The sequence below is a fragment of the Lepidochelys kempii genome, chromosome 5, assembly GCF_965140285.1.
Source record: "Lepidochelys kempii isolate rLepKem1 chromosome 5, rLepKem1.hap1, whole genome shotgun sequence".
In the NCBI taxonomy this organism is placed as follows: Eukaryota; Metazoa; Chordata; order Testudines; family Cheloniidae; genus Lepidochelys; species Lepidochelys kempii.
In genome coordinates, this window is record NC_136384.1 from 35,006,241 (window position 1) to 35,032,262 (window position 26,022).

General features: G+C 41.7%; 2 protein-coding genes across 5 annotated transcripts in view; one reads left to right on the forward strand and one right to left on the reverse strand.

Moving 5' to 3' along the window:
• Nucleotides 1–20,002, reverse strand: part of CDC20B (cell division cycle 20B) — a 52,560-nt gene extending 32,558 nt beyond the window's left edge. Inside the window, exons 1-2 of the mRNA XM_073346180.1 lie at nt 19,940–20,002; nt 19,510–19,581 (exon numbers count right to left, since the gene is read on the reverse strand). Of these exons, the coding sequence (XP_073202281.1) occupies nt 19,510–19,581; nt 19,940–20,002 (135 nt within the window). The remainder of the gene's footprint in view (nt 1–19,509; nt 19,582–19,939) is intronic.
• Nucleotides 6,629–12,372, forward strand: GPX8 (glutathione peroxidase 8 (putative)). 4 transcript variants are annotated; one of them, XM_073346175.1, is made up of 3 exons: nt 6,629–6,851; nt 7,494–7,755; nt 11,546–12,372. In XM_073346175.1, exons 1-3 carry the CDS (start codon nt 6,648–6,650, stop codon nt 11,707–11,709), a joined length of 630 nt encoding a protein of 209 aa, XP_073202276.1. In that variant the 5' UTR covers nt 6,629–6,647; the 3' UTR covers nt 11,710–12,372. The 4 variants fall into 4 exon arrangements, with proteins under 4 accessions (XP_073202276.1, XP_073202277.1, XP_073202278.1 ...); XM_073346176.1 differs by having other exon boundaries at nt 7,560–7,755; XM_073346177.2 differs by lacking the exon at nt 11,546–12,372 and adding an exon at nt 10,904–10,985.
• Nucleotides 20,003–26,022: the final 6,020 nt, after the last annotated feature.

Genomic DNA, 26,022 nt, shown 5'->3' on the forward strand with positions numbered 1-26,022 from the left:
GGCCCCACCACACTTAGGGAATCCCATTGCAGCAAAGCCATCCACTATGACCTGCACATTTCCCAGGGTCACTACCCTTGATATCAGCAGATCTTTGATTGCGTGGGCTACTTGCATCACAGCAGCCCCCACAGTAGATTTGCCCACTCCAAATTGATTCCCAACTGACCGGTAGCTGTCTGGCGTTGCAAGCTTCCACAGGGCTATCGCCACTCGCTTCTCAACTGTGAGGGCTGCTCTCATCTTGGTATTCATGCGCCTCAGGGCAGGGGAAAGCAAGTCACAAAGTTCCATGAAAGTGTCCTTACGCATGCGAAAGTTTCGCAGCCACTGGGAATTGTCCCAGACCTGCAACACTATGCGGTCCCACCAGTCTGTGCTTGTTTCCCGAGCCCAGAATCGGCGTTCCACAGCATGAACCTGCCCCATTAGCACCATGATGCATGCATTGGCAGGGCCCATGCTTTCAGAGAAATCTGTGTCCATGTTCTGATCACTCACGTGACCGCGCTGACGTCGCCTCCTCGCCCGATATCGCTTTGCCAGGTTCTGGTGCTGCATATACTGCTGGATAATGCGTGTGGTGTTTAATGTGCTCCTAATTGCCAAAGTGAGCTGAGCAGCCTCCATGCTTGCCTTGGTATGGCGTCCGCACAGAAAAAAGGCGCGGAACAATTGTCTGCCGTTGCTCTGACGGAGGGATGGGCGACTGACGACACGGCTTACAGGGTTGGCTTCAGGGAGCTGAAATCAACAAAGGGGGTGGCTTTACATCAAGGAGTATTTCAGGCAGGACTTCACGGAGGGTTCCAATAAGAAATGGTGCACCTAAGTTATTGTTCTTATTGGAACAAGGAGGTTAGCCTGGCCTCTGATTGATACATGGCTAGATTTACCTCGCTGCACCTTCTCTGTGAGTGACTGCAGTGTGACCTAGGGGAATGAGTCCCCTAGACAGGGGAGCGGGGGAAGCAAATGAGTACAAAACAAATCTGGTCTATTTCTTGTTTTGATCCACTCCATCTATCTTTTACATCTTTGGCTGGCAGCAGACGGTGCAGAAGGACTGCATGCCATCCACATCTCAAGGCTGCTCGGCAGAAGATGGTACAGTACGACTGCTAGCCATCCTCATCTCTTGCCTGCCTGGCAGAAGATGGAACAGTACGACTGCTAGCAATCCGTATCGCCTGCCTGCTCACCATAAGACGGTTCAATAGGACTGACTGCAGGACTAAAGAGAATGACCTGGTCAAGTCACTCCAAATTTAGTCCCTGCGCCCATGTCTGCCCAGGCACTCCCAGCCGACGTGGCCAGGAGCACCTCGGACACTACAAGAATGGCTACCAGTCGTACTGCACCGTCTGCTGCCAGAAGGCAATGGGTTGTTGCTACTGTGTAGCAATGCCGTACCGCGTCTGCCAGCACCCAGGAGACATACGGTGACAGTTACCTGAGCAGGCTCCATGCTTGCCGTGGTATGGCGTCTGCACAGGTAATTCAGGAAAAAAGGCGCGAAACGATTGTCTGCCCTTGCTTTCACGGAGGGAGGGAGGGAAAGGGGGCCTGACGATATGTACCCAGAACCACCCGCGACAATGTTTTAGCCCCATCAGGCATTGGGATCTCAACCCAGAATTCCAATGGGCAGAGGAGACTGTAGGAACTGTGGGATAGCTATCCACAGTGCAACGCTCCAGAAGTCGACTCTAGCCTCAGTACTGTGGAAGCACTCTGCCAAGTTAATGCACTTAATGCACTTAGAGCATTTTCTGTGGGGACACACACACTCGAATATATAAAACCAATTTCTAAAAAACCGACTTCTATAAATTCGACCTTATTCCGTAGTGTAGACATACCCCTAGTAGCTAAGCATCTCGCAATCATTAACATATTTAGCCTCACAATATCCTTGTAAGGTAGGCCAAAACTATTACCCCCATTTCACAGATGAAGAACTGAAGCCCAGACAAGCTAAGTGACTTGCCCAAATTCACACAGGTGGTCTGTAATCGGACAGAGAATTTAACCTGAGTCACCCAAGTTCTGGACTAGCACCCGTAACCCCTAAATCATCTTTCCTCCAGAAAGTCTCGCACTGTATTAGAAGCAGGAAACTTTGAGAGACTCAGTAGCTGCACTCAGGCGTGCAGCTATGCAAACAAGAATGGGGAAGCTGTGGGAAGACAATAGGGAAGAACAATATTTAAATGGGAGAACCTAGAACTCTTCCCCCAGACATTTTTGAAATTTCAGATACGATTTTCTGCATTTTAGAGAGCTTTAGAAAAATTTTTAGCAATAACAGTAACAAATGCAAGCCAAACCCCAGGAAGGCTAAACTCCTGCATAGATTTCCCAGACTAAAAAGACAAATTCAGACTTTTCTTAAGTCAATATTGTTTTTATATGTTTCCTTTTGATTGCATTTTTGTTTGTTTTCAATGATGCATTTGAACCCTTCTCCACACATGCTGCTGGAACACCCGATCCCAGCCAGCACTCCAAAGCTCCACTTACCACACACTAACAGGAGTCACACACACAAATACCTGATTTTACTTAATGTTTGCTCTCAATCTTCCTGTTAAACTAAGAAAGCCTAAGAAAGCTAAGTGAATGAGCAGCACAATGGCAGAAAGTCCGTGCTGACAAATGCAAAGTAGATTGTAACCTTTCATGAAAAGACCTCGGGTCATCTCGACAGCTTGATGTAAACACGTTCATTGTGTAGTGTTGGTCAAAAACAGCAAACAAAATGTGTAGCCATATAAATATGACAGAAAATACTGGAAACAGTATTATGCTATTATCTAAATCCAAGGTATGCCCTCATTTGGGATGAAATCCTTACATAATTCCCATTGGCTTCAATAGGGCCAGGATTTCACTCTTGAAACACAGCACTCCATTCTGATCACCCCTTCACAATATAGATGCATAATATTGAGCAGGTGATGTAGCAAGTTTTTTGTGTGACTCAGAGATAGACTGATGGAGAGGCAAGAAATGACCAAGAAAGAATAATTCTTGAATGGAATTTAAGGATTGGGAGCGGAGGGGAATAAGGGGAAATTGGAAGCTGGAATGAAGTGAAAGACAAATGATAGTTTACAGAAGGCTGAAAATGGGAGCGTGGAAAGACGAAAGAAACTCAGGATGTGACGTTGCACTCCATAGGATTCTATGAAAATATGCTAATGAGGGTGAATATGATGTAACTGGGGTATGCTTCATGCAAAAGGTCTCTTGTACAGTATCATTACAAAGCTTATACTCTACTGAGTGTGGTCATCCAATTTGTATAAATGTATCATTCTTGTATCTGAAACTAGAAATATGAAATATAACTCTGAGGTCCTATTTTAATTATGCAACGTGTGGGCCATTAATGGTGGTTTGGAATCTTGATGGCTCCCATCAACTAGGACAATTGGTTGTAAATAGCTCTGTTTATTTGCAAGCCTTTGTGTGAGTCAGGCCAGGAAGAATGAAGGCTTAGGTTTCCCATGACATGTGACCATGTCACCTGGTACTGGAATCCATCTTAAACCTGGTGCTTTTCCATTTAGAAGGAGGGGTGGAGACCCAGAGAAACAAAAGATTCCCGTCCTGTGCCAAAGCTATATAAGGGGGTGGAACAGAACAAAGGGGCAGCAGTCATGAGAAATCCCCTAGCTACCACCTGAGTTGGAACAAGGACTGTACCAGGGGAAAGGATTGGGCCCAGACTAGAAAGGAGTCTTGTCTGTGAAAGAAGCTTATTGGAACATCTCTGAGGGTGAGATTTATCTGTAATCAGTTTCTTAATGTATTAGGCTTAGACTTGCATGTTTTTGTTTTATTTTGCTTGGTAACTTACTTTGTTCTGTCTGTTATAACTTGGAACCACTTAAATCCTACTTGTTATACTAAATAAAATCACTTTTGTTTATTAATTAACCCAGTTAGCAATTATAGCAATTGCTGGGGGAGCAAACAGCTGTGCATATCTTGCTATCATTGTTATAGAGGGCGGACAATTTATGAGTTTATCCTGTATAAGCTTTGTACAGAGTAAAATAGATTTATTTGGGAACTGGGTATCTGGGTGCTGGAGACAGGAGCACTTCTTACACTGTTTTCAGTTAAGTCTGCAGCTTTGGGGCGCGTGGTTCAGACCCTGGGTCTGTGTTGGAGCAGACTGGTGTGTCTGGCTCAACAAAGCAGGGTTCTGGAGGCCCAAACTGGCAGAGAAAATGGGCTCAGAGGTAGTCTCAGCTCATCAGGTGGCAGTCCGAAGGGGGTCTCTATGAGCAAACCCGTCATAGAGAAGGCTGAAAATGGGAGTGTGGAAAGAAGAAAGGAAATCAGGAGATGAAAGAACAGAGAGAAAGAAGAAGAGGGGGGACAGGCAGTGTCAGGGGACATGAGGTCAGAAGTGATGGAGGAGTATAAAAAACCAAAGAAGAGGAAAACCAACAAAATAAGAGAAAAGAAAAGAGAAAAAATCCAGTAAGTGCAACTTTTGCCACAGATATGTAGTGATGCCTTCAAAAATGTCAGTTTAGGTACTGGGAATTGACAGGTGTGATCCAGAATGACACAGAGGAAGACTTATTTTAAAAAAATACAATAAAGGCAGAGGGTTTCAGAATTGTGTCATTAAAATACTTGTAGAGCATCTTCACATTTTTCTTGAGAAGCCCCCCGGAATTAACCTGCCTATATCTAGGATTCCAAACCTCTAGCAACTTCACTTCTTTCTGATGCATTCCCTTCTTCCTCTCCAGTCCTCAGACAGAATTAAAAGCCAGATACACTGTAGCAAAACTATGCCCATCTTCTGTGTTAGCTTTCCATACACCACGCCCACCCCAAAAAAATGGTTTAAGCTTGACTTTCTCTCAATGGTAAATCCAGATTAATGTCCTGATCCAAAGCTCATTGAAGTCAATGGGACCCAAAGCTCATTGGGACCTATTGTGTCAAATTCAATGGAATAAATGGGCTCAGAGAGTAAAAGATGTTAATATGAGCTTGTCACTGGACAACACTAAACAGTTGAACATGATTCAGGGGCTTGGGTACAGACACTGCTTAGTTCCATGACAAACACATCATTCAAAATCTTTTAAACTTTTTATTAAACATACAGAAAAGAAAAAAAAAACAGTTAAAGCATTTGAAATGTAATGTATTAATTAAGGATTTTAACTATATCCCTCATTCCATTTCCCTTTAGAGTTTTATCTGGAAATCCTTCAGTCTGACAGTCTTTTAGATGGTATTAATGATGGTAATAACTAGCCTTTTTTGGTGAAACAAAAAGAAGTTGAGATGGCCTGGGCCTGGTGTTGTTAAAGGTACAGTCTCATTTCCTTGAAGACAAAATAAGTCAAACATGTACCAAAGGGAAGAGAAGAGAAGAGAACAGCAAAGATAGAAAATTCAGCTTCTGTCTCTAGTGCTGACTTTCACCTGCAACCTCATTGCTAAAGGAATGTGGGCTCAGCACACAGTCTTATCAGCCCCTCCAAAACCTGGCAAACTTGTACCAGCATCCAGCATCCATACATTGCTTTTAGCTGCCTAGCTGGTCATGGTCTCACAGCAGTGTTACAAAAGATGCAGTCTTGGCTGGTGAAAACAGATTCTTATAAAACAGAAGGAAAGGAAGAGAGACAGGAAAGAGAATACATAAGGTAAGACAGCAGGAAACCAAGTCTCACATTCTAAGTGGCATCTGGAATTTAGCCAGAGCCAGTGATGTCATCTGGGTCACTGTTTCTGGTTCAGTCTGGCCAGGACATCTCTCAGGATCAGGACAGTGAAGGTCCAACAGTGTTGTGCTAGATTCTGGGGTCTCAGAAGATGGAAGTGGAAGCCACGATGGTAAATCTCACTTCTAGCTCACCTCTCTACCATTTTGATCCTCCCCACCTCCCCCACAATGTCTTTTTTTAAGGACCCCAACAGGAAGTGGTGGGCAGAATAGCCCATCCCCTTATTATTTTGTTTGCCAGTTAGTCCTAATTTCCAACACACCAATTTGGATCTATTAATTTCCAGTTCTATACTCCATTTATTTCCAGTTACAGTCTTAACGCAGTCCTGGGGTGGAGTCAATAGACCATTTTTGTCTGGATTAATTTGTTCTTTCATGTTTGCTGAATTTTATGAACAATTTTATGTAACAAACTGAGTTAAACTTTTGTTACCTTGGACCACTTAGAGCACAGGCATTTGCACAACAGACCCAAAGTGTTTCCATTGATTTCAATGGGCTTTGGATCAGGCCCTACCTCCCTTGAAGTCAGTGGTGTTACATGGGTGTAACATTAATGTCAATGACAAGAGAACATGGGCTCTGAATCTATTTGTGTGGGCCAGTTAAGCAGAACTATTTTTTTAATGTAATTGGCACTGAGTTTTAATTTATTTCTATCTTACTGAGAGACATTTGTGCATATTATCAAACTAGTGTTTCATACTGGCTTACATCTGGGGGAACCAGCAGCAGCTTTCAAACCCAGAAACATTTCTCCGACGGTTGGGACAAAATGAGCAGCTACAATGGTCTGTGTAGAGTAGCTGCAGGTTTCATGTTTCAGCTCCTCCTCACATTCCAGGCCTGCTGAGGCTTCCCTCAAAATTCTCCAAAATGGAGCCTCTCGCAACTTATCCTTTAAAATGTTCAGTGCCCAAAGCAAGGGTGTTTGTTGTTTTCCTGTCAATGGTTTTGTGTACAGTGATGCTCTGCCTGTTGCAGCTCAAATTCTTAAAACCTAAAATCAAAGATTTTTATTCTTTTGAAGTGAAGGATTCCAGAGGGAGGACCGTTTCTCTGGAGAAGTACAGAGGCAAAGTAAGTTGCATCTTCAAAGCACTGTTTCTTTGTTTACTAAAACTTTAGAGAGCAACAGATATACTCAATTTACATATGGTAAAAACACTGTAGCATTATGGGGAGATAAAGATGTTTGCTAAAATCCCCTGTTCCTTCAGTATTGAGTGCTAAGCTAGCAGTACAGATGCTATATTAAGTTTAGTGATAATGAATAATGTAAAATGGTCATTCAATATGATTTGTTATAACTGAAATGCTCTAACAATGCAACAAATATATTTTAACCACAGTAGCGAAGAATGTCAGCATATTGCAATTATATTTTAGAGGCTGATCTAAAATATATAATGTGAGACTGTTTATTATGCACAATCCTTAAATGTCTGACTTTGCATGTGTGCTTTTAAGACTAAACTGTAATTTAAAAACATTTTATCCTTTTCAAGGGTCTAATGATTTTTATTAAAAGAATGTATCTTAAAGAATACCTGATTTCAGCTTCTGATATTCTTAATATATCTAATGAGATTATGCTCCAATGGTCACAGATAGTATTCAAGCAGGAGAGATTATGCTATTGAAAGTTATATCTTTAAGACTTGAAGTAATTTAGGAACTTGCCGTTTCTTTCTAAATGTTCCACCTTCTATTTCTCTGAAGGCGTCTTTGGTTGTAAACGTGGCCAGTTACTGCCAGCACACAGACAAAAATTACATCTCGCTGCAGGAATTACACAGAGAGTTTGGTCCATCCCACTTCACTGTGCTGGCCTTTCCGTGCAATCAGTTTGGAGAATCGGAGCCTAGCTCAAGCCAGGAAATAGAATCTTTTGCCAAGGGAAACTATGGAGCAACTTTCCCTATTTTCCACAAAATTAAGATTCTAGGATCTGAAACAGAACCTGCATTTAAATTTCTGATAGGTAAATATTTGCCTATTATATATTATGCTGCATATCATTGCAATATTTTTTTATTTATATTGATTTTCCCCCAAAACATAAGGGGAGAACAGAAAAAATGGCAGAAGAACAGAAAGGTAAAGAAATGGGAGGGGAGGGAGGAGAAGGAACAGGGACAGAAGACATCTCAGTTTCCATCTGCTAGGAATTAATCAAAGATTTCTAAAACATTAAACCAAATCTTTTCAAATTTATATGAGGTTACTCTTAACCAAAATGTTACCTGCTCTTTACAATATTATTTTTAAAGCAAACATGTAATGGCCTGATTTAACTGTTGTTGTCTATTTTTTATTGTCATTACAAAATATTTTATATGAAAAGTTGTTCAAAACACTATATTAACCTTTCTGAGAGAATTTAATAGAGAAATCTCCATTATTGTCTTCGCAAAAAGAAAAGGAGTACTTGTGGCACCTTAGAGACTAACCAATTTATTTGAGCATAAGCTTTCGTGAGCTACAGCTCACTTCATCAGATGCATCCGATGAAGTGAGCTGTAGCTCACGAAAGCTTATGCTCAAATAAATTGGTTAGTCTCTAAGGTGCCACAAGTACTCCTTTTCTTTTTGCGAATACAGACTAACACAGCTGTTACTCTGAAACCTGTCATTATTGTCTTATATTTCTTAATATTTCAACAGTTAATACAAACATGTGTAGATCAGCAAATTCCCCTCTTACCAGACATGTATATCTTATTGACTTAGATACAAGTTATGCATGAACAGTGGGAAATAATCACTGGTTTACATTAACTCATTTTGTAAATTTTTGAGATCCAATCTGCAAAACCTACTCACACAACTATGCCTCATTCACATGAGAAGCCACTGGAACTTACTCAGATGAGTAGGGGTTTGTAGGGATGGGCCCTGTATTCTCACAAATAGGAATGAGGCTGTATTTACTTAGGGCTTAAATTAAAGCTCAATTAAGCCAATTGAAAGACTCCTACTGACTTCAATGTGCTTTGGATCAGGTCTTTGGTTACCATTGAATTTCTGTATAATAGAGGAAAGATGGTCCAGTTGTCAGGGAACTAGCCCGTAACTTGGGAGAGATATGTTCAATTCTATGCTCTGTCACAGCTTTCCTCTGTGACTTTGAGTAAGTCACTTACCCTCAGTTCCTCATCTAGGAAACAGAGATAGTGATGCTTCCCAGCCTCATAGGGTTCCATGAGTATGCGGTGCTCAGCTGCTCTGGTGATGGGGGCCAACTAAGTACTTTTAAAGAGGATAAGTTTCAAAAATCACTTGCCATATCACAAGCAAAACAACAAGATACTGCAGATTTTGTAAATCTTTTCACCAGTCTGAATTTCAAATATGTTTTCTTTTCATCTAACTAAAAACAATGGATCAAATTCTGCACTAGTTTATACTCCCTTCAATCCTAATATCCCCTCAGATAGCATTATGATCATTAAGACAAGGAGAGTGTTTGACTTCAGTTACATTACAAATGGTGTAAATTAATGCAGACTATGCCCCATTCACTACATTAAATAAATACTTATCCATACCCGTGGAGGGAGAGAGATACCACATTCACTCTTTCTGTTCTAAAATGCATAATACCTTGTTTGACACAGACAAAAAATCAGTTTATTTGCTATTTGTATATTTTGAAAGTATTTTATGAAATTCATCCTTTCCCTTCCTGCAGTCCCCTGCCTCAAAGGAATTTACTGTGCAGCTTCTGCCCAAAGAGGATGATATTTTCACTCTCTTATACATTCAATACTTTCTAGGTCAAATTCTCAGCCACACTGGGACAGTTTTGCACTACACCACCCATTGATTCTGACCATACAACTAGTATATCCAGCCCCAGAACAATCATCCTAGTGCAAGGAGGATCCTCCAGTGGCATAGAGATGGTACAGAGTCTCTTATGAAGTGCTTAATTTGTAATGAAACAGGTGCTGGGGCTCAAGCAATTAGGTGCCAGGGCTGAAGCATTTTTTTTACTTTCATAACTGATGCAGCAAGCCCAGAGATACCGGGGCTATAAATTGCCAAGCCTAAAGGTGCCAGGGCTCTGCCCTGACAAGCCCTGGCACAAATTAAGCACTGTTATTTCACTCCTTCATCCCAATGTAACAGCAAAAGGGGAGATTGGCCAGTGCAATGGGGTTATGCTCAGGACACTGCTAAATCTCACTGATCCCCAGCAGTGGTTTTGGACCGTGGGAACTATTGCAGCTGCTGTAAATTAGAGCAGTCATCAAGCTGCTCTAATTTACACTGGGAGTCTAGCTCTGTATTCTAGCCCAGAATCAGGAGGAGGGCAATGGTGAATTTATACCACCACAAGACCTCCTCTTCTGACTTGCACTGTGTGCAATTCAGCTTGATCCTAGATATAACAATTAAATCAAGATACAATTATTAAACAGAAAAGGGTCAACATGACATAGAACATATCCCGCCATTCCTTGGCATGGAAAATTCCTATTAAGGCTGTGGAAGTTATGAATATGGTTCAGTGGCAGACTTGGGCCAATGGCTTTTAATTAGGTTTGGAAGGATTAGATTTGTATCTGTAAATGTCAGTACACATCGACTTCACAGTATATACACAAATGACGAAAAATATTTCAATTGATGATCATTGAAATTTACAGATAAGCAAAGTAAGAAAAGTGCAGCTTAAGAACTTATTAGAGTTGACTTAAGGATATTTACTTTGTATATCTGTATATTTTGACATGTGATGTGACAGTTTGTGTTTCATCGGTTATAAAGCTTTAACTTTTTAAATCTAACCGTCTGCTGTCATTAAATAAATATTGTCTGATACCCCCATTGCCTCATACACCCCTAATTTCCCGCTACTATGAAAATGTTAATTGTTAAAAATCAGAAAAAATGCCTAAAACCCATAGTTTTATGCAACTGTGAAAATTTAAATTGAAAAAAAATTTAAAATTACTTAAAAACAAACATTGATATTATCCATCAAAATGAAAAAAAAATACCATCAAATTCTGCCAAGCTACTTTTAATGAATTAATGTGGGACCCTATTCTCCACTACATGGCTTATTCCCCTATAGAAGTGATAATTCTGAACTCACAATTTTCTTTAAATTCTTCCATCAGGCTATGAGTTCCCCCAAGAAAGGGCCAGGGACTCCACCAGCTAAATCTGCAGGATCCATGAGGGTCTCCAGGGACATGGCAAAGGCAAGGGACTCTACTGCTGCTGCCTTTGGGAGCCATGCTGCCAGGTGTTTCTTAACAGCCTGTCGTCCCCAGAAACCTCCACTCCCAGAAATTCCATAGGACAGAGTAACCTCTGAGGCTTTGCCCCATGAGACTGAGGGGGTAGAATCATGCAGAAATTGACCCAGCCATCACCCCCAACATCCCCATCTCCTGTACCCACCTGCCCCCTGCTAGCCCATAGAGCTGGAAATACTATGGAGCCCTTACTGAGGGACATCTGTAGGGCAGGGAGAAGAGCTTTAACTACAGAGGTGGCAGCACTCTCCCATGTCATGCTCCCCAGGAAGCAGAAGAGAGTATTTGGCTCTTACACTGCTTCAAAGAGAAGGGGAAAAGTCTTTCATTTCACCCTCCTCGATCAATAGAACCATCCAAACATCCAGATCAAGAGACTTAACACAGAATGGGATTTTCCTTTTTTCAAATGAATGTTAAAGAATAGCTGCTCTGTGGCTAAGCAATTGCAAGGGTAGCAGTATTTGAGGCCACTAAAAGTATCTGATGCCTTTTCTGCAGATTCTTCAAAGAAAGAGCCTAGGTGGAATTTCTGGAAGTATCTTGTCAGCCCAGAAGGTAAAGTTGTGAAATTTTGGAGACCTGAAGAGCCCATAGAAAACATCAAGCCAGAAGTAGCATCCCTGATCAGGCAGATCATCTTGAAAAAGAAAGAAGATCTCTGAAAAGGCCATTCAGTCTGTGAATCCATTTTACCGCATGTATAGACAATCTTAATACATTCCTGTTAAATGATGCTAGAAGCTAGACCATCAAATGTTTAAATTTCTCTTTGGTTTTAATGGCAGTACTGAGAATAATTACAAATTATTTAAGCGCTAATATAGGGCCCAATCCTGCGACATACTGAGCACCAATAAAGTCAATGAGAATTGCAAGGCACTCAGCATTTTGCAGGATCAGACCCTTAGTTTGGCATAAAATTGCTAATGTGCCCTGTAAGTTCACACTGCTGCCAATGGTTAATAATGTCACCAACATGAAAATGATTAAAAAAGAAGACAGAGGGTTTGTATGAGTATGAAGTTGACTAATTTATCAAGCCAAGAGCTTTGTTTCCCAGCTACTTGTAACAAGTGTTGGGGATTTTTTTTATATTTGATTGCCAATCATGAAACTTCTGTGACTGAATTACTTTAGGGCCATTGTATCAATCCAGAAGCATCACACCAGAGTAGTTAAAACTGAATGCCACTGAAAATACCAGCTTTGCTACATTAACAGAGGAAGGTTGATGAATTGTGAAAATTACAAACTAAGTTTTAAAAAAAATTGTAAATAGATAGTTCTATGAAGATTGTTTATTAAAAAAGAAAAAAATCACAAAATGGTTCCTAGCATACATTGTGTGTATTTTGATATATTTCACAAAATGTTCTGTGACACTGTGCAGCCATACACAGTGAGAGCATTCTGGAGAATCTAACACTAAAGCAATGATAAGATTGGCCCCTATTTTATTTGGAGCTAGGCAAACTTAGATTGCTAAACTTTGTGAATCAAGCAGCAGACAAGCTGGGATTCATCAGGCATTGTGGCTGTATTTTACAGTCTGAGACAAAGCAGGATAAATTACTAGAATAATTCTAAGAGTGGATACGCTATAGTAAATATCACATCTGGAAGAGCTGAAGTGTAATGATGAATAAAGATGGCTGGTTATGTGTGGCATTTTCAAACCAAAGTTAGTAAAGTATTCACACTTTCTCACCATTTGTGGTGTGGGAGAGGGGAAACTGTGAGGATCTTGAAGCTGAATCTGGTTGGAGGCTGTGGCTTCATTGGGGAGCCCCTAGGCCAAAAGAAGGCATTGCTGGGGAGGGAAGAGGCATAGCCAAAACTGCCAAAGTGGAAGGTGAAGTTGTTCTCAATGCCAGAAACCTGGACTGAGAGCAGCACTGGAAACACTAGAAACGAATCTGCCGATGCACATGGGGCCAAGCTGGAGGGAGGAATTTCACCCTTGTACTGTTCACAGTGCCAGGTTTACAATGGCGCCATGGAGCCGGGCCCATGCTCAGAAGGGGCCCCGGCCTGCTCTGCTTGCACTGCGCCCTGAGACCCCGCTGGCTCCCCCACCCACCACTTGCTCCTCTCAGCCTGCCTGCCGGCTGACTGAGGGTTCATCACCGTCCCCATCCCCACACTCCTACTTGTCTCTGTCCCCCGGCCGGACCTCAGTGCACCCCCGGCTCCGGGAAGTCTCTGCTTCCCACCACCTGTCTGGCCCTACCTGTCTCCCGGAGCTGAGCTGCCTGGGACTGGTACAGAAGCGTGGCCAGTCTCAGGTCTCAGCCGGCGGGGGCGGACGACAGTGGGGGGAGAGGGGTTTGGCTGGGCCTCTCCAGGCAAGTGGGCCCTCAGGGAGCCTGGCCAGGGCAGGCCCCGGCCTGGCTGATCACGCCACTCCCAAGGGGCCGGAGCGATTCCCTGCCCCGGGACCAACCCTGGCTGCACTGCCAGCTCAGCCTGGCAGACAGACACCTCCCAGCAGGGCAGGTGAGTGTGGCCGAGAGGCAGGGCATGGGGGAGTGGGTCTCTTCTGGGTCTGTGGGGGGGGGAGGTGTGTTTGTTGGGGCACTAGGGTGTGGGGGTTCTGTGGGGGGTGCTGGGCACTTGTGGTGGGGTTGTGGGCAGGGGGGCGCTGGGCAGGGCTGGTGTTGTGCAGGGCGCTGTGCATTTGTGGAGGGGTCTGGGGTGGGTGTTGGGTATAGTGGGTCCTGAGGGGCTCTGGCCATAGGGAGTTGGGGGATGTTGGGCAGGGGGGGCTGTGTGGCACAACATGGGCCCACCCCCTGAGGGGAAGGGACACGCTGGCAGCACAGGGCCAGGCGGGCCACTGGACATCTGGCAACTGCTGGTTTGTAAACAGTGCCCTCGCACTGGGCTGGGCGGAGCTGGGCCGCCCCTGCCATGCCATGCCTCATTGCCCCTGGCTGGCCCCTTGCTCTGGGGACTGACCTCCTCGCACCATGCTCCATTGCCTCCATGGGGACCCACAAATATGTTTGGCGCCAGGCCCACAAACGGTTGATCCAGCCCTGACTGTTTGTGGAATGTAGGTACAAGTAAACAGCAGTCATTAATGTGCAGTTATTCACACAGCTTTGTGGGTGGATACTAATTTCACAGAGATTAGGTAAGAGGCAAACTATACCACATATCCTTTGTAATCCACACAAAGGTGCTGGCGAGTGGGAACGACAGGCATTTGGGGCATTCACCTCAGAGTCATTAGTCCAACTAGTAGTTCCATCCAGGCTGGTAGTGAGAGTAAAGGACATTGTGACAGGGCAGTCTGCCCCTTTCTGGCTCAGGAGGCATGGGGCCTGGCAGCCCTATTCAATTAGTACCACCCTACCACACCTGGGTAGGGTGTACGACTTAAAAGGGAGAAAAGCCAGCAGTGTCTGAGGGTGACTGGGGAGGAGTGTAGACTGATGGTTTCTTCCTGAGGGCCAGAGGCCTTTGTACTGAGCTGGCTGAGGAAGAGACCCAGGGGAGAGCAAGGAGCTCTCCAGTGGGAAACCTGAAGGAAAACTTGTGTCTTGAGTCCTTTAAGTGTGTTTGGTAATGAAAGAGGTGCCAGGGCTCAAGCAATTAGGTGCCAGGGCTCAACATTTTTTTTTACTTTCATAATTGATGCAGCAAGCCCAGAGGTACCAGGGCTATGAACTGCCAAGCCTAGAGGTGCCGGGGCTCAGCCCTGGCAAGCCCTGGCACAAATTAAGCGCTGGTGTCTAGGTATATCTTGGAAATCAAATGATTACCCATTTTCACAGATCTTCACTTCTTCCCCATAATCTACAGCAGGAATGGTTTAACCTGGGACTCCTTTCCATCGTAAAGAGCCACCAGGAATATAAATTTTCCAAATACATTTCAACCAACCTGACTTGAGCTGGAGTATCTTACCTCCTCTCTGTTGGATGTTCTGACCCCAAAACGACCAACAGAAGTAGTGTCAAGCAAAACCAAACAATTCCCAAACTGTGTCTCTGGTTCCCTTAGGAATCTTTTTATATCCTCTCTGAATGTTTCCATCTTATAAAGTTACATTACATACTATTGTATGAAATGCACATTTTCATATGGGACCTAAACCTTAAAGCAATACTCACATGTGCAAGTAGTCCCTTTGAAGTCAATGTGATTATTCATATAAGTAAAATTTTGTAGGATCAGACCCAAACATATTAACTCCTGATGTCGAACAAGCCACAATATCTACAGGCCAGATACTCTGCTGGTATAATTTGGCTTAGTGGCCACTAAAGTCAATGGATCTATGCCAACACACATTTACAGTTGTGGGCCAGATCTGCTCAGCATCTGGCCCACAATCTTTACAGAGAGAGGCTCATAATAACTACTTGTAATCTGCTTGTCTAAATATTGATGCAAGATTGTGTGCTAATGTGGAAGTGTATTTAGTTGCTGGTATGTGAACAACAGCTAACTAACAATACACTGCCTAATCAGCACATACACAAAACTAGTTCTATTATGGGCCTTAATGCTGCAAGCCCTCCACATATACACACATGCTGTTTCACTGGGAGGTCTTCACTTGGAGAGTTTGCAAGAATGATGGGGTATATGTGTTACTTGGCTTACCTGGGAGCTCATATAATGAAATAGTCTGGGTTTTTTTTAAATAAGAACTGCCTAGATACAAATACAAGGCATGGATTTCATCAAATGAATACCAGCATTTGGACACCAGGATTGTAGATGCTTTAAGCTAATATTGAAATACTCCTATCAAGAAACAAAGTTTATTTCTTTTAAAATTAATTTAAATTAGCTGGCTATAAACCATTTCCCTTGAACAGAAAACTGACAAAGTGCCTAGCAATGTGAATGGTAAATGACAGTGCATTGATCTGAGGGAGGCATCCAATAAGTTTGCTGCAGAAGACAATAACCCCAGTTTTCCTGAACATCTGAATTAGTGATCCTGAAGAGGAGTTAATAGAACATTAATAATATTGACAAGTAATGCTACAATAGGAGATGTTGCAAAAATCATTGAGAACAGAGAAATGATACACAAGGATAAAGGGACCAGTCCCAAAAAGTTCTAAGCACCTTTTACACACAAGAAAGTCAGTGGGAATTGAGTGGTTTTTGGAACCTAATGGAATTGTACCCATCAAGTGTGTTAACATAAGGACAGGGAAAGAAATTAAACAATATTCAGTATGAGGCTGATATTTCTTGCAAAGCAGTAATGCAGTGACTGTAGCCGGTATACTATATATATGTGTGTTAACAACATGAAAAAAATCAATCTCTTTGGTCTTCATTATGCACGATCATAACATTCAGATTAGAGTTCTTCTCTCTGTGGAACTGGTGAGAACCCCTAGAAACACTACATACATTTTTAGTACTTCAGAACCACAAAAATGTTGACAAATTTGAAGGCACTTGGAGAAGACGGGAACCATTTTCAAGACACTGTTCCCCTTTCCTCTCTCGCCAGTACAATAGTGGAAATGTCATGATGACACTAAAATATAATTTTGGGGTATTTGGTAGGACATTTGATTGAACACCTTTGGGTTTGTCAATTTTTAAACTCTATCAGCTTTTAATTGCTCATTGAAAAAAATGTAAATTTTGCCTAATGTTGTTTTATTAATGTATTGACATATTCTATATAAAACAGCAAGAACATTTCAAAGGAAAGAATTTAGGAAAGTCATTGCTTGTTGGTTTGAATTCTACTATCTGTCTATCTGACTTAAGTATTTATAAGGCCTCCTATCATATTGGTCTCTAAGTGCTGATCAAAATTTAAAAGCATTATAAGAGCTAAACAAAAGAAAATAAAAAGGGCCTACAAGATGCACCATGTAAAATAAAAAGAAAAGGAGGACTTGTGGCACCTTAGAGACTAACAAATTTATTTGAGCATAAGCTTTCGTGAGCTACAGCTCACTTCATTGGATGCATTCAGTGAAAAATACTGTGGGGAGATTTATATACACAGAGAACGTGAAACAATGGGTGTATATAAATCTCCCCACTGTATTTTCCACTGAATGCATCCGATGAAGTGAGCTGTAGCTCACGAAAGCTTATGCTCAATAAATTTGTTAATCTCTAAATTGCCACAAGTCCTCCTTTTCTTTTTGCGGATACAGACTAACTCGGCTGCTACTCTGAAACCTGTCATGTAAAATAAGTTTTGCTGCAGTTGGATGATCACAGTATGTGCAATAAGATAGCAGGTGTAAGTTAGCTGGTGTCGGATTTTCAACCAGCTAACAATACACTGCCTTCCTAGCACACACATTTAGTTACCACCAATGTTCTCACAAGTTGGTATCCTGATGTCTTCATAGTCCATCTCATTAAAATAACAGGGAGCTGTCCCTGCAGCAGGTGACAGTGTAGTAGAGACTGCTAGATTCACATAAAGCAGCCAGCTAACAGTACACTGCCTACCAGACACAGGGAGTCTGAGCAAGGCAACATATTTCCTTTTTAAAGATTGTGTGACTGAATTTTATTCGTAACAGGAACTTTGCAAAGTGGAGTGATGGAAAAGTTAAAGAGCCATTTGAGCAATCACTCCATTTTCCATCTAATTTCAATGTTGCTAACCTCTTTCAAAATTAACTCAATATGTATTTCAACCCAAAATGTAAATACTTACATGCAATAAATATCAAGGGCATGATTCTGATCTTAGTTAAATTACTGGTAATACAGACTAATTCCAAGGAAGTCAGTTGAGTTACAATAGTGTAAAGCAGTAAAAAGTGAGATCTGAATCAGGCCCTAAACTGTCAGCCAAAACTTCAGAGAGTGTTAGACTAGATTCGCTTTTCATTCACATCAGTTTTACTGGATTTAACTGGAATCACCCTGGATTAACACTGGTGTAATTTAAATAAGAATCAAGCTAAATTCTGCCCTTTTTTGGTAACCATTCTAGCTCATGCCCTGATTCAGCAAGGCATTTAAGCATGTGGCTAACTTTAAGCATGTGAGTAGTCCCATTGACTTCAATGGGCCTTTGTATCAGGCCCGTAATGAGCAAAATTGATGTTGCTGATAAAAATTAACCTTCACAGTGTTTAATTATTATAAATTTGGATCTTAGGACTCGTATGGGTAGTGAGCTGTATGGATGTTACTGAAGGCAGAACCAAAGAGGTTGTATGGATGTAAATAAGGACAGATTGTGGTCCTTTCTCTTTGCTTTTCAAAACTGGGCTCTTATACCACTCAAAAGGAATTCTATCTTGCAATACTCCTGAATTATCAAAAAAAAAACGCCCACCTATATGAACAATTACTTGTCCAGTTGCCACGGCTAGGCAGAAGCCAAATGAATGAGTTGGTTAATATGGATCTGATTCCCATCACAGTCCACAAGAGGTTGCTATTTCCATGACTTCCATGATGCTTTTGAATGCAACAACGTGGAGTGCAGCTAGCAACTGTTCATATATCAAGTTCTCAACAGCCAGCTAGCAATGCACTGCCAAACTGTCACATCCTTGTGCTCCATTAGTGCTTCTTGGCCATTTTCTGTGTCCCACAGACAGCTTTCTATAGCTTAGCTATTGTTCAACATGTTTAGTCTAGCATTGTGCCTTCCCAATAGTATTGCTTGTATGAATGTTAACAGTAAATGCCCAAATAAATCTGTTAGTCTTTAAGGAGCCACCGGACTCCTTGTTGGTTTTGTGGATACAGACTAACATGGCTATCCCTTGATACTTAACAGTATAGTAATATACTTGCGTGTCAGTGATTACTACACTTCTGTACTATATTCTGTCTTTAATGTACCCTGTTTATCTGCTCTAAAATTTCCAGTCTAGGCGTCTCCCTTTACATTGCCTCCATCCCTAAGTGTATCTGAATCTCACATAGGATTCTACTAAAGTGACTCACCAGATTTACACTGTAAGCTTTTGAGGTAAGGGCTGTCTGTATTTTGCATCTTGTACATTGCCAAGCACACTGTTGGTGATTAACACATGGTAAACTCTAAGTTTAGATCTATCCACTATGTTTTCACTCTTCATTGTTTCTTCTATTCCTTACCATGCAACCACACCAGTATGTGCCAGCTGGCTTGTGATGCTGCATGGACAGGCATCTCCGCACATGCCTGCACCCACTTCAACCAGATCAAGTAGCTTATATTAATCAGTAATCGGTCCCCATAACCCTATGAAGAAAGAATCCCAGGATCTATTTCTGAAGTTTTCATTATATCACTGCCACTTTGCCACTAAAGTAGTTTATGCACTTTTGTCTACGGTTTCACATTATGCATTTAAATGAGCTTCATTTGTAGTGACTCTAATAACACAGGGAAAAAATCTCTTAAAATGTTATTTTTGTGTTCATTATTATATAGATGTTCTACTTTTTCTGTCCCTTCCTCCCTGCCCCTAAAAAATATACAAAGCAGATTTTTTTGTATATGTACTTACCTTAGTGAACTTCTGTAAACTTTGTTTTCTCATCTGCTTAAGATCTTTCCCAAGTGTTTTCATTACTTTCTCCTTAAAAAAATACAGAAGTACAAAGAATGCTGTTAAATGTATCATCTGAGCAACAACTATTTTTATCCCCAGTCTAAATCAATGGTCAAATGAAACCAGAAATTTGTGGAAGATCAAATCCTGCAGTCCTCCCCCCTCTTGTACCAAAATTATTGAAGTCTGTGGGCCCTTTTCCCCACTCTGCTAAGCTAAAACTCTCAGCTGACTTCATGAGTTCTGCCTGAGTTAGGAAAAAGTATGATCTTTATGACTTGTTCCACAATTATTGTACTCTGTAACGGTGAGAAGATAATCACTTTACTCTACTCCAGCAAAGCACTGGTGAGTTAGAATAAAAAGAAAAATGAATGGCATTTACCCACAACATGTCTTCATCTGTCTTGACCTTCCTAGAAGCAGATCTTTCTAATTTCCACTCCATCTCTGAAGATAAGCTCCTGCCAGGATTATCTACCTTAAAAAGTACTTATTTATAATGTAGCTATATTAACTTATGTGCACCCATGCGAATAAATATCACTCACTTTTGAGACACCAGGGTCCGGAGCCAATCTGGCTTTTTGCCTCTTTTCAAGGACAGAGTGATGGGCTAGATGCCCTTAACAGCCACCCTTCTTATTTAAACTCCCTCCTGCGCCTTCTGCCTGCCTTACACTCTGCCCTCTAGGAGCCCCCTTATCCCCTGTCCACTCCTCTCCGCTACGCTCCCCTCCTCCCCACTCTCCCCCTGCCTGTCCCCGATGAGATCTCCCAGAGGGACCGACATGCCATTTAAACAGACCGCACGCGCGGCAGGCAAAGCGGGAATTCCCTGCCCTGGCAGCTGATTGGCCGCCCGGCTCTGTGACTGAGGGGGATTCCCTTCTTGGGAACGCTGGGGCGCGGAACGCAGGTAAACGGCGGGGCCTGCCCGCTCCCTCCCTGGAGGCTCCTGCTCCCGGGCCCGCGGTGGCTGGGCGGCTCGAGCCTCCTCATTGTCTGCAGCGGGGCGGAGCTGCTGGCAGCAGCGCCAAGGCTCGCGGGGGTCCCTCTGCTGCCACCGATGGCGGGCAAAGAAGCGGGGCTTGGCTCGCCAGGCCCTCTAACAGGCTTGGCGGAGCTGCCCTGCCCCCATCCCAGCCTGCTCGCCGCCCCACCGCAGCCTGGGGCGCGTTAGCTGGGGCTGAGTTGCGGGGCAGAGGATCGCTCGACAGCAGCAGCGATCCCGGCCGCAGGCGCTAGGAAGCTGAATCTCCCGAGCCGGCTTTCATCAAATGTTACGTTGGGCTCTTTCTTCCTCCCTTCCCTCCTCCCCACATTTCACTTAATGCCAAACTTCGGGGGCGGGACAGAGGAAAAGTGCATGAAATGAAATGGCGAGCCAGCGAAATATTTTATGCCACCTTTTAGCAAACGCCTGTTTTCCCTTTGGAAGTGTGAGTCTTGGCCCGGTTTGGATGCAAAACCGTCATCACAGGCCTGCTTAGTCTCTAAAATGGATGCGGTGGGGCGGAGGCAGGGGATGTGTCTGTTTTACTCCAGAAATAATGGGCATCGACAAGTCCTCCCCTCTCTGTCTAAGAAATGGTCCTATTCATCTAATTAATCATTGATATGTTGATTTATTTGGAAATCTGTGTGCTGTCTTTAGCATAATCTGTGTTGTCACTAGTGTGATGTCATTTTGCAAGAACTAGGGTATATGTGACAGGTTTCAGAGTAGCAGCCCTGTTAGTCTGTATCCGCAAAAAGAAAAGGAGTATTTGTGGCACCTTAGAGACTAACAAATTTATTTGAGCATAATCCACTGCATGCCTCGGATGAAGTGAGCTATAGCTCATGAAAGTTTATGCTCAAATAAATGTTAGTGTCTAAGGTGCCACAAGTCCTCCTGTTCTTTTTACACTATATGTGATATCTCTAAAACAGTAAGAAAAAACTCTTGGATTTTTTTTTAAAAAAAGGATATGTCATTCATGTTTTGTATACTGTATGGGGAGAGCAGTGTTAGAAACACTGCTGGCCAAAAGCATTAAACACACCACATAAAAATATCTCACAGATTTGATTTGAACTTCTGCGAATATTCACATGCGTGAAACTACTCACCTATGTGACCAGTTTTAAGGACAAGACCAAAGTATGCGTTGAATAAGGCAGATGAGCCGCTACCACCTTCCTCTAGGGTGGTAAAGTGGGGTAGAAACACTTTCCCACATTTTCTAAACTTCCTGTGGAAAGACTGGACTATTCTGAGCAGAAATTTTTAAAAGTGGATTTTTCCTTCAAATTATTTTGCAGGAAAAAAATCCCAGTTTCACAACCAGCTTTAGTTTTATAGCTGTGTGGCTGTACACACAACTCTTATGAGGCACTGGGGAAGCAAGGTCATGAAGGAGAACGTTTGCTAGCACTTTCGCTTTGAGTAATACTTAAATGAATACCACACAATACAAATACAATATACTTTCTGCTTGATTTATTTCAAAAGTGTCATTTCATAATCCCACAATTTATTCGTGAAATGCAAAGCGTCTGAGTCACTTAACCTTGTTTTACATGATTTCTTTAAAAATAAATAATACAGTAGGTTTTGTAAGCATTTCACCCACACACGGTCCTATTTGCAACACTTCAGATAGTCGTTTAACTGAATATTAATTCCTCTTAAAATAATATTCTTCAGTAAACATTGTCATATAATGTTACAGTGCAGAATAATTGGACAGTAGTAAATGCTGGCATGCATTACAGCATATGAAACCACCAATTTGGTGGATGAATGCTCCATGAATAAGCAATAACCAAGCAAGAATTATTAACTATTATGTATATGGAATTGTCAATTTGGACCAGAATATGAACCTCTTGTTCACACTGATGAGCAGTTATTTACCTGAGTAGCCTTGAAATGAACGTAATGGGACTAGTCATGTTTAAGTGTTCAACAATGTGAGCAAAGGGTTCACAATCTGGTCCTTTGTGAGCTCTTCAGTGAATTTGATTTGGAGTAAATTCCTAAAATAATATTATTGGCCTTTGGTTGTCAATTTGAATTATGATCTATCAAAATGTAATGTGTGGGTTTCTCAAAAGTGCTCAGCTTTGGCCTAACTTTGCTTTTGTTGATCCCAATTTTCTTTGCTTTCTTGAGATTTTTAAAAATGTATATTTCATCACAACACAACCACCTTAAGACCAATCCAAAACAAATAGTATTCATTCAACAGCATCTCAAAATATAAATACAATAAAAACCCTTTAGAAGAAGAAACAAAAAACATACATGTGCACATTAATGATATATATTCATCTGCCTCAATGCAAGTCCACAGTTGTAGCAAAATTTCCCAAGGATATATAGTTATGCACCTTCCTGTTAAACTACTGTATATATAAGACTTCATTCTCAAGAACCCTGTTATAAATACATTGCCAAAAATCCATTGTCGTTGACAAATTTAACTTATTTATTTGTAAAAAGAAAAGGAGGACTTGTGGCACCTTAGAGACTAACAAATTTATTTGAGCATAAGCTTTCGTGAGCTACATGAAAGCTTATGCTCAAATAAATTTGTTAGTCTCTAAGGTGCCACAAGTCCTCCTTTTCTTTTTGCGGATACAGACTAACACGGCTGCTACTCTGAAACCTTATTTATTTGTATTACACTAGTGGCTATAGGCTCCAATCAAGGGCCCGTAATGCCAGCCATTATACACCCATATAATGAAAATATGCCTGGAGGAGCTTACAGTTAAATATATGACAAGAAAAAAGAGGTGGATACAAAAGCAGAGGGGGGAAGCACAGTATAACTGTGAAACTATTCGCAAAAAGAAAAGGAGTACTTGTGGCACCTTAGAGACTAACCAATTTATTTGAGCATAAGCTTTCGTGAGCTACAGCTCAAGCTCACGAAAGCTTATGCTCAAATAAATTGGTTAGTCTCTAAGGTGCCACAAGTACTCCTTTTCTTTTTGTGAATACAGACTAACACGGCTGTTACTCTGAAACCTGTGAAACTATTATGATTTGTATACTAAGCATACCAGTTTTCTAGTCATTGTTACTTGTAGACATCAGGAGTGATTTTTAAGGAGAAATTTGAAGGAAGATAATGTAGTGGATTTTGGAGGAACTTTTTGTAAATCTCCTCTGCACGTTAAGTAGCAAAGGAGAAAGCATGATAAAATGTTTATCCATTTATCAGTTTATCTTAAGCATATTTAAATACTGAAATCAAGATAGAGAAAAAACACCTACTACACATAAAAACTTTAGAGTTAGGGTTGTTGTGAAATATGGATTTATTTGTACTTGGTCAGAAAAAAAGTGTTTATTGATTAATACAGTAAGACTTAGCATGTGCCTTAATACTCATTTCCTTGTTTTAAGTGTGTGGGGGTTTGTAAACAATGTGGTAGGTAAGTACAATGTTGTTGCTTAGGAACCTTAACTGAATTTTGAAACAAAAAGTGTTTTGTTTTTAGAATAGCAGTTAAGGGCTGAGCACCTGCTGACATCGGGCATAAAACCACTAAGCTGCCTTTCTTTGCATTATTCAGCATATTTTCCATGGGGCCATGGGGCACTTCCTTTTGCCTGAGGATCTGAGAGAAGCTTGTCCCACATACACACCTTCCCTACAATTACAGGTGGGTCAGGTGAGCTCTTCCAGGCCTCTTCCGATTGCCCAAGAGATAGAAAGTTCCAACAGGCTGACAGCTATCACCAGCATTACCACACTTAAACAGTCAGGCCTCTTTACCAAGAAAAAGATCCCTTTCTCATTTCCATTGCTCCTTCCTCCGCCCTCCTTCCCATCCCTTCTCTTTAGAAGTCAATGAAAGCTGTGAGTGCTCAGTACCTCTGAAAAGTAGGCAATTTATTTAGGTGCCTAAATCTGGATTTAACTTCCTAACATTAGGCACCTAAATTTGAGCCCTTTGGCCTTAAATTCTCTGTGCCCCATGTTCCTTATTTATAAAGTAGGGATGTGGCTGCTTGTGCGCCTTTGTAACGTGGTTTGAGACCTTCAGATGGAAAGTGTTAGAAAATTGCTACATATTATTCTGTCAAGTACTTGTGAGTGTAGGAGAAGAAGCCCAGAGAGAGCATTAGGAGTGAATGGGAACCACCGTCTGGGCAGAACAGCATATACAAATACACAGAGCATTTTTGTCTCTATGCCCCATCCGATTGCTCACTGCTCTGTGTGTGTCAGTAGGAGCTGTGAGGTGCAAAGGGGAATGAAACAAAAAGGACCCTAAATTTGCAGAGGGGAGGGTAACAGAGATTCCCCAGAGCCTGTAGCAGCTTCTCTGTGACAACTCTGTGCAGTTGGGGTTTTGCATGTATTTATGGGAGCCATATCAGAGTGACAGATGGAGCCAAGGAGTAAACAGTCTCAATGACAAGTTTCCATTTAATTCATTCCCTGGTTCCATGTTCCCCTCAGTATTAATCCTACTAAATCAATAGGTAGGTGGGAGATTTTCCTTTGTGCCATACATTACACACATTTTGTTTTGGGTCTCACTAAAGCAGATTTATTAAAGTTAAATAAAAGAACAACTCTTATAACAACCATATAAAGCAGTTTAGAATCAATTGGATTGTGGGCTTCACTTTAAATCTTTGATCCCATGTTGGTCTCTTTGCATCACTCTTCGTTCATGTTGTGAGCCGGTGATCACCACCTGTTGTAATGGCCCATGGGGCCTGCTACAAGCTGGTGTAGTTTTAAGCAGCCCTGAGGCTGCTTTAAATTTCTCTGGGGATGGAACTAGCAGAAAACTGGCCTAAAGATCAGGGAGATGCCGACAACTTCTGTTATCCTCAGTGCTTATTTAGAGCATCTGAGGAATCAATCCATGGTATTTTTAAACTGAAGTTTCTTCAGAGTTAAACAGAAAAAACAAAAGCCATTTTAATTAGGAGGCCTCTTAAATATCACATTGACTCAACTTAACAAAAAACTAGTGATTTGGAAAATAAAAATTATTTTACCTACATGCGAAAAACATGGTCTTCCAATTTTCAGTGTGCAGTAAGTTTTTGCAGCATAGACTAAACCCCTAAAACACGGGATTTATAAATGAAAACAGTGCAATTTGCCTCTACTGGCTCTAGGTGGTGCTGGTATATTATCTCACCCACATTGTCTAATGCGAGGATGTCAAATTATTCTAGAGAGAAAAGATCTATCCATTCAGGATGCAGGTGCCATAAATACTGAGAAAAATCAACTTTAACCCATTATCTTAAGACTTTTTAAATTCAAAATAAGCATAAATCCTTACCTTTTCTGCAAAATTAATTTCTGTATTTAACTTAAATAATTAAGATACAATAGCATGAAAACATCAGAGTTTTTCATATAACAAAATGCAATTATTTCCCATCTCAATTAGTTTTATAGTCTTAGGACCGAATCCTGCAGGCCTTATTCAAGCAAAAAT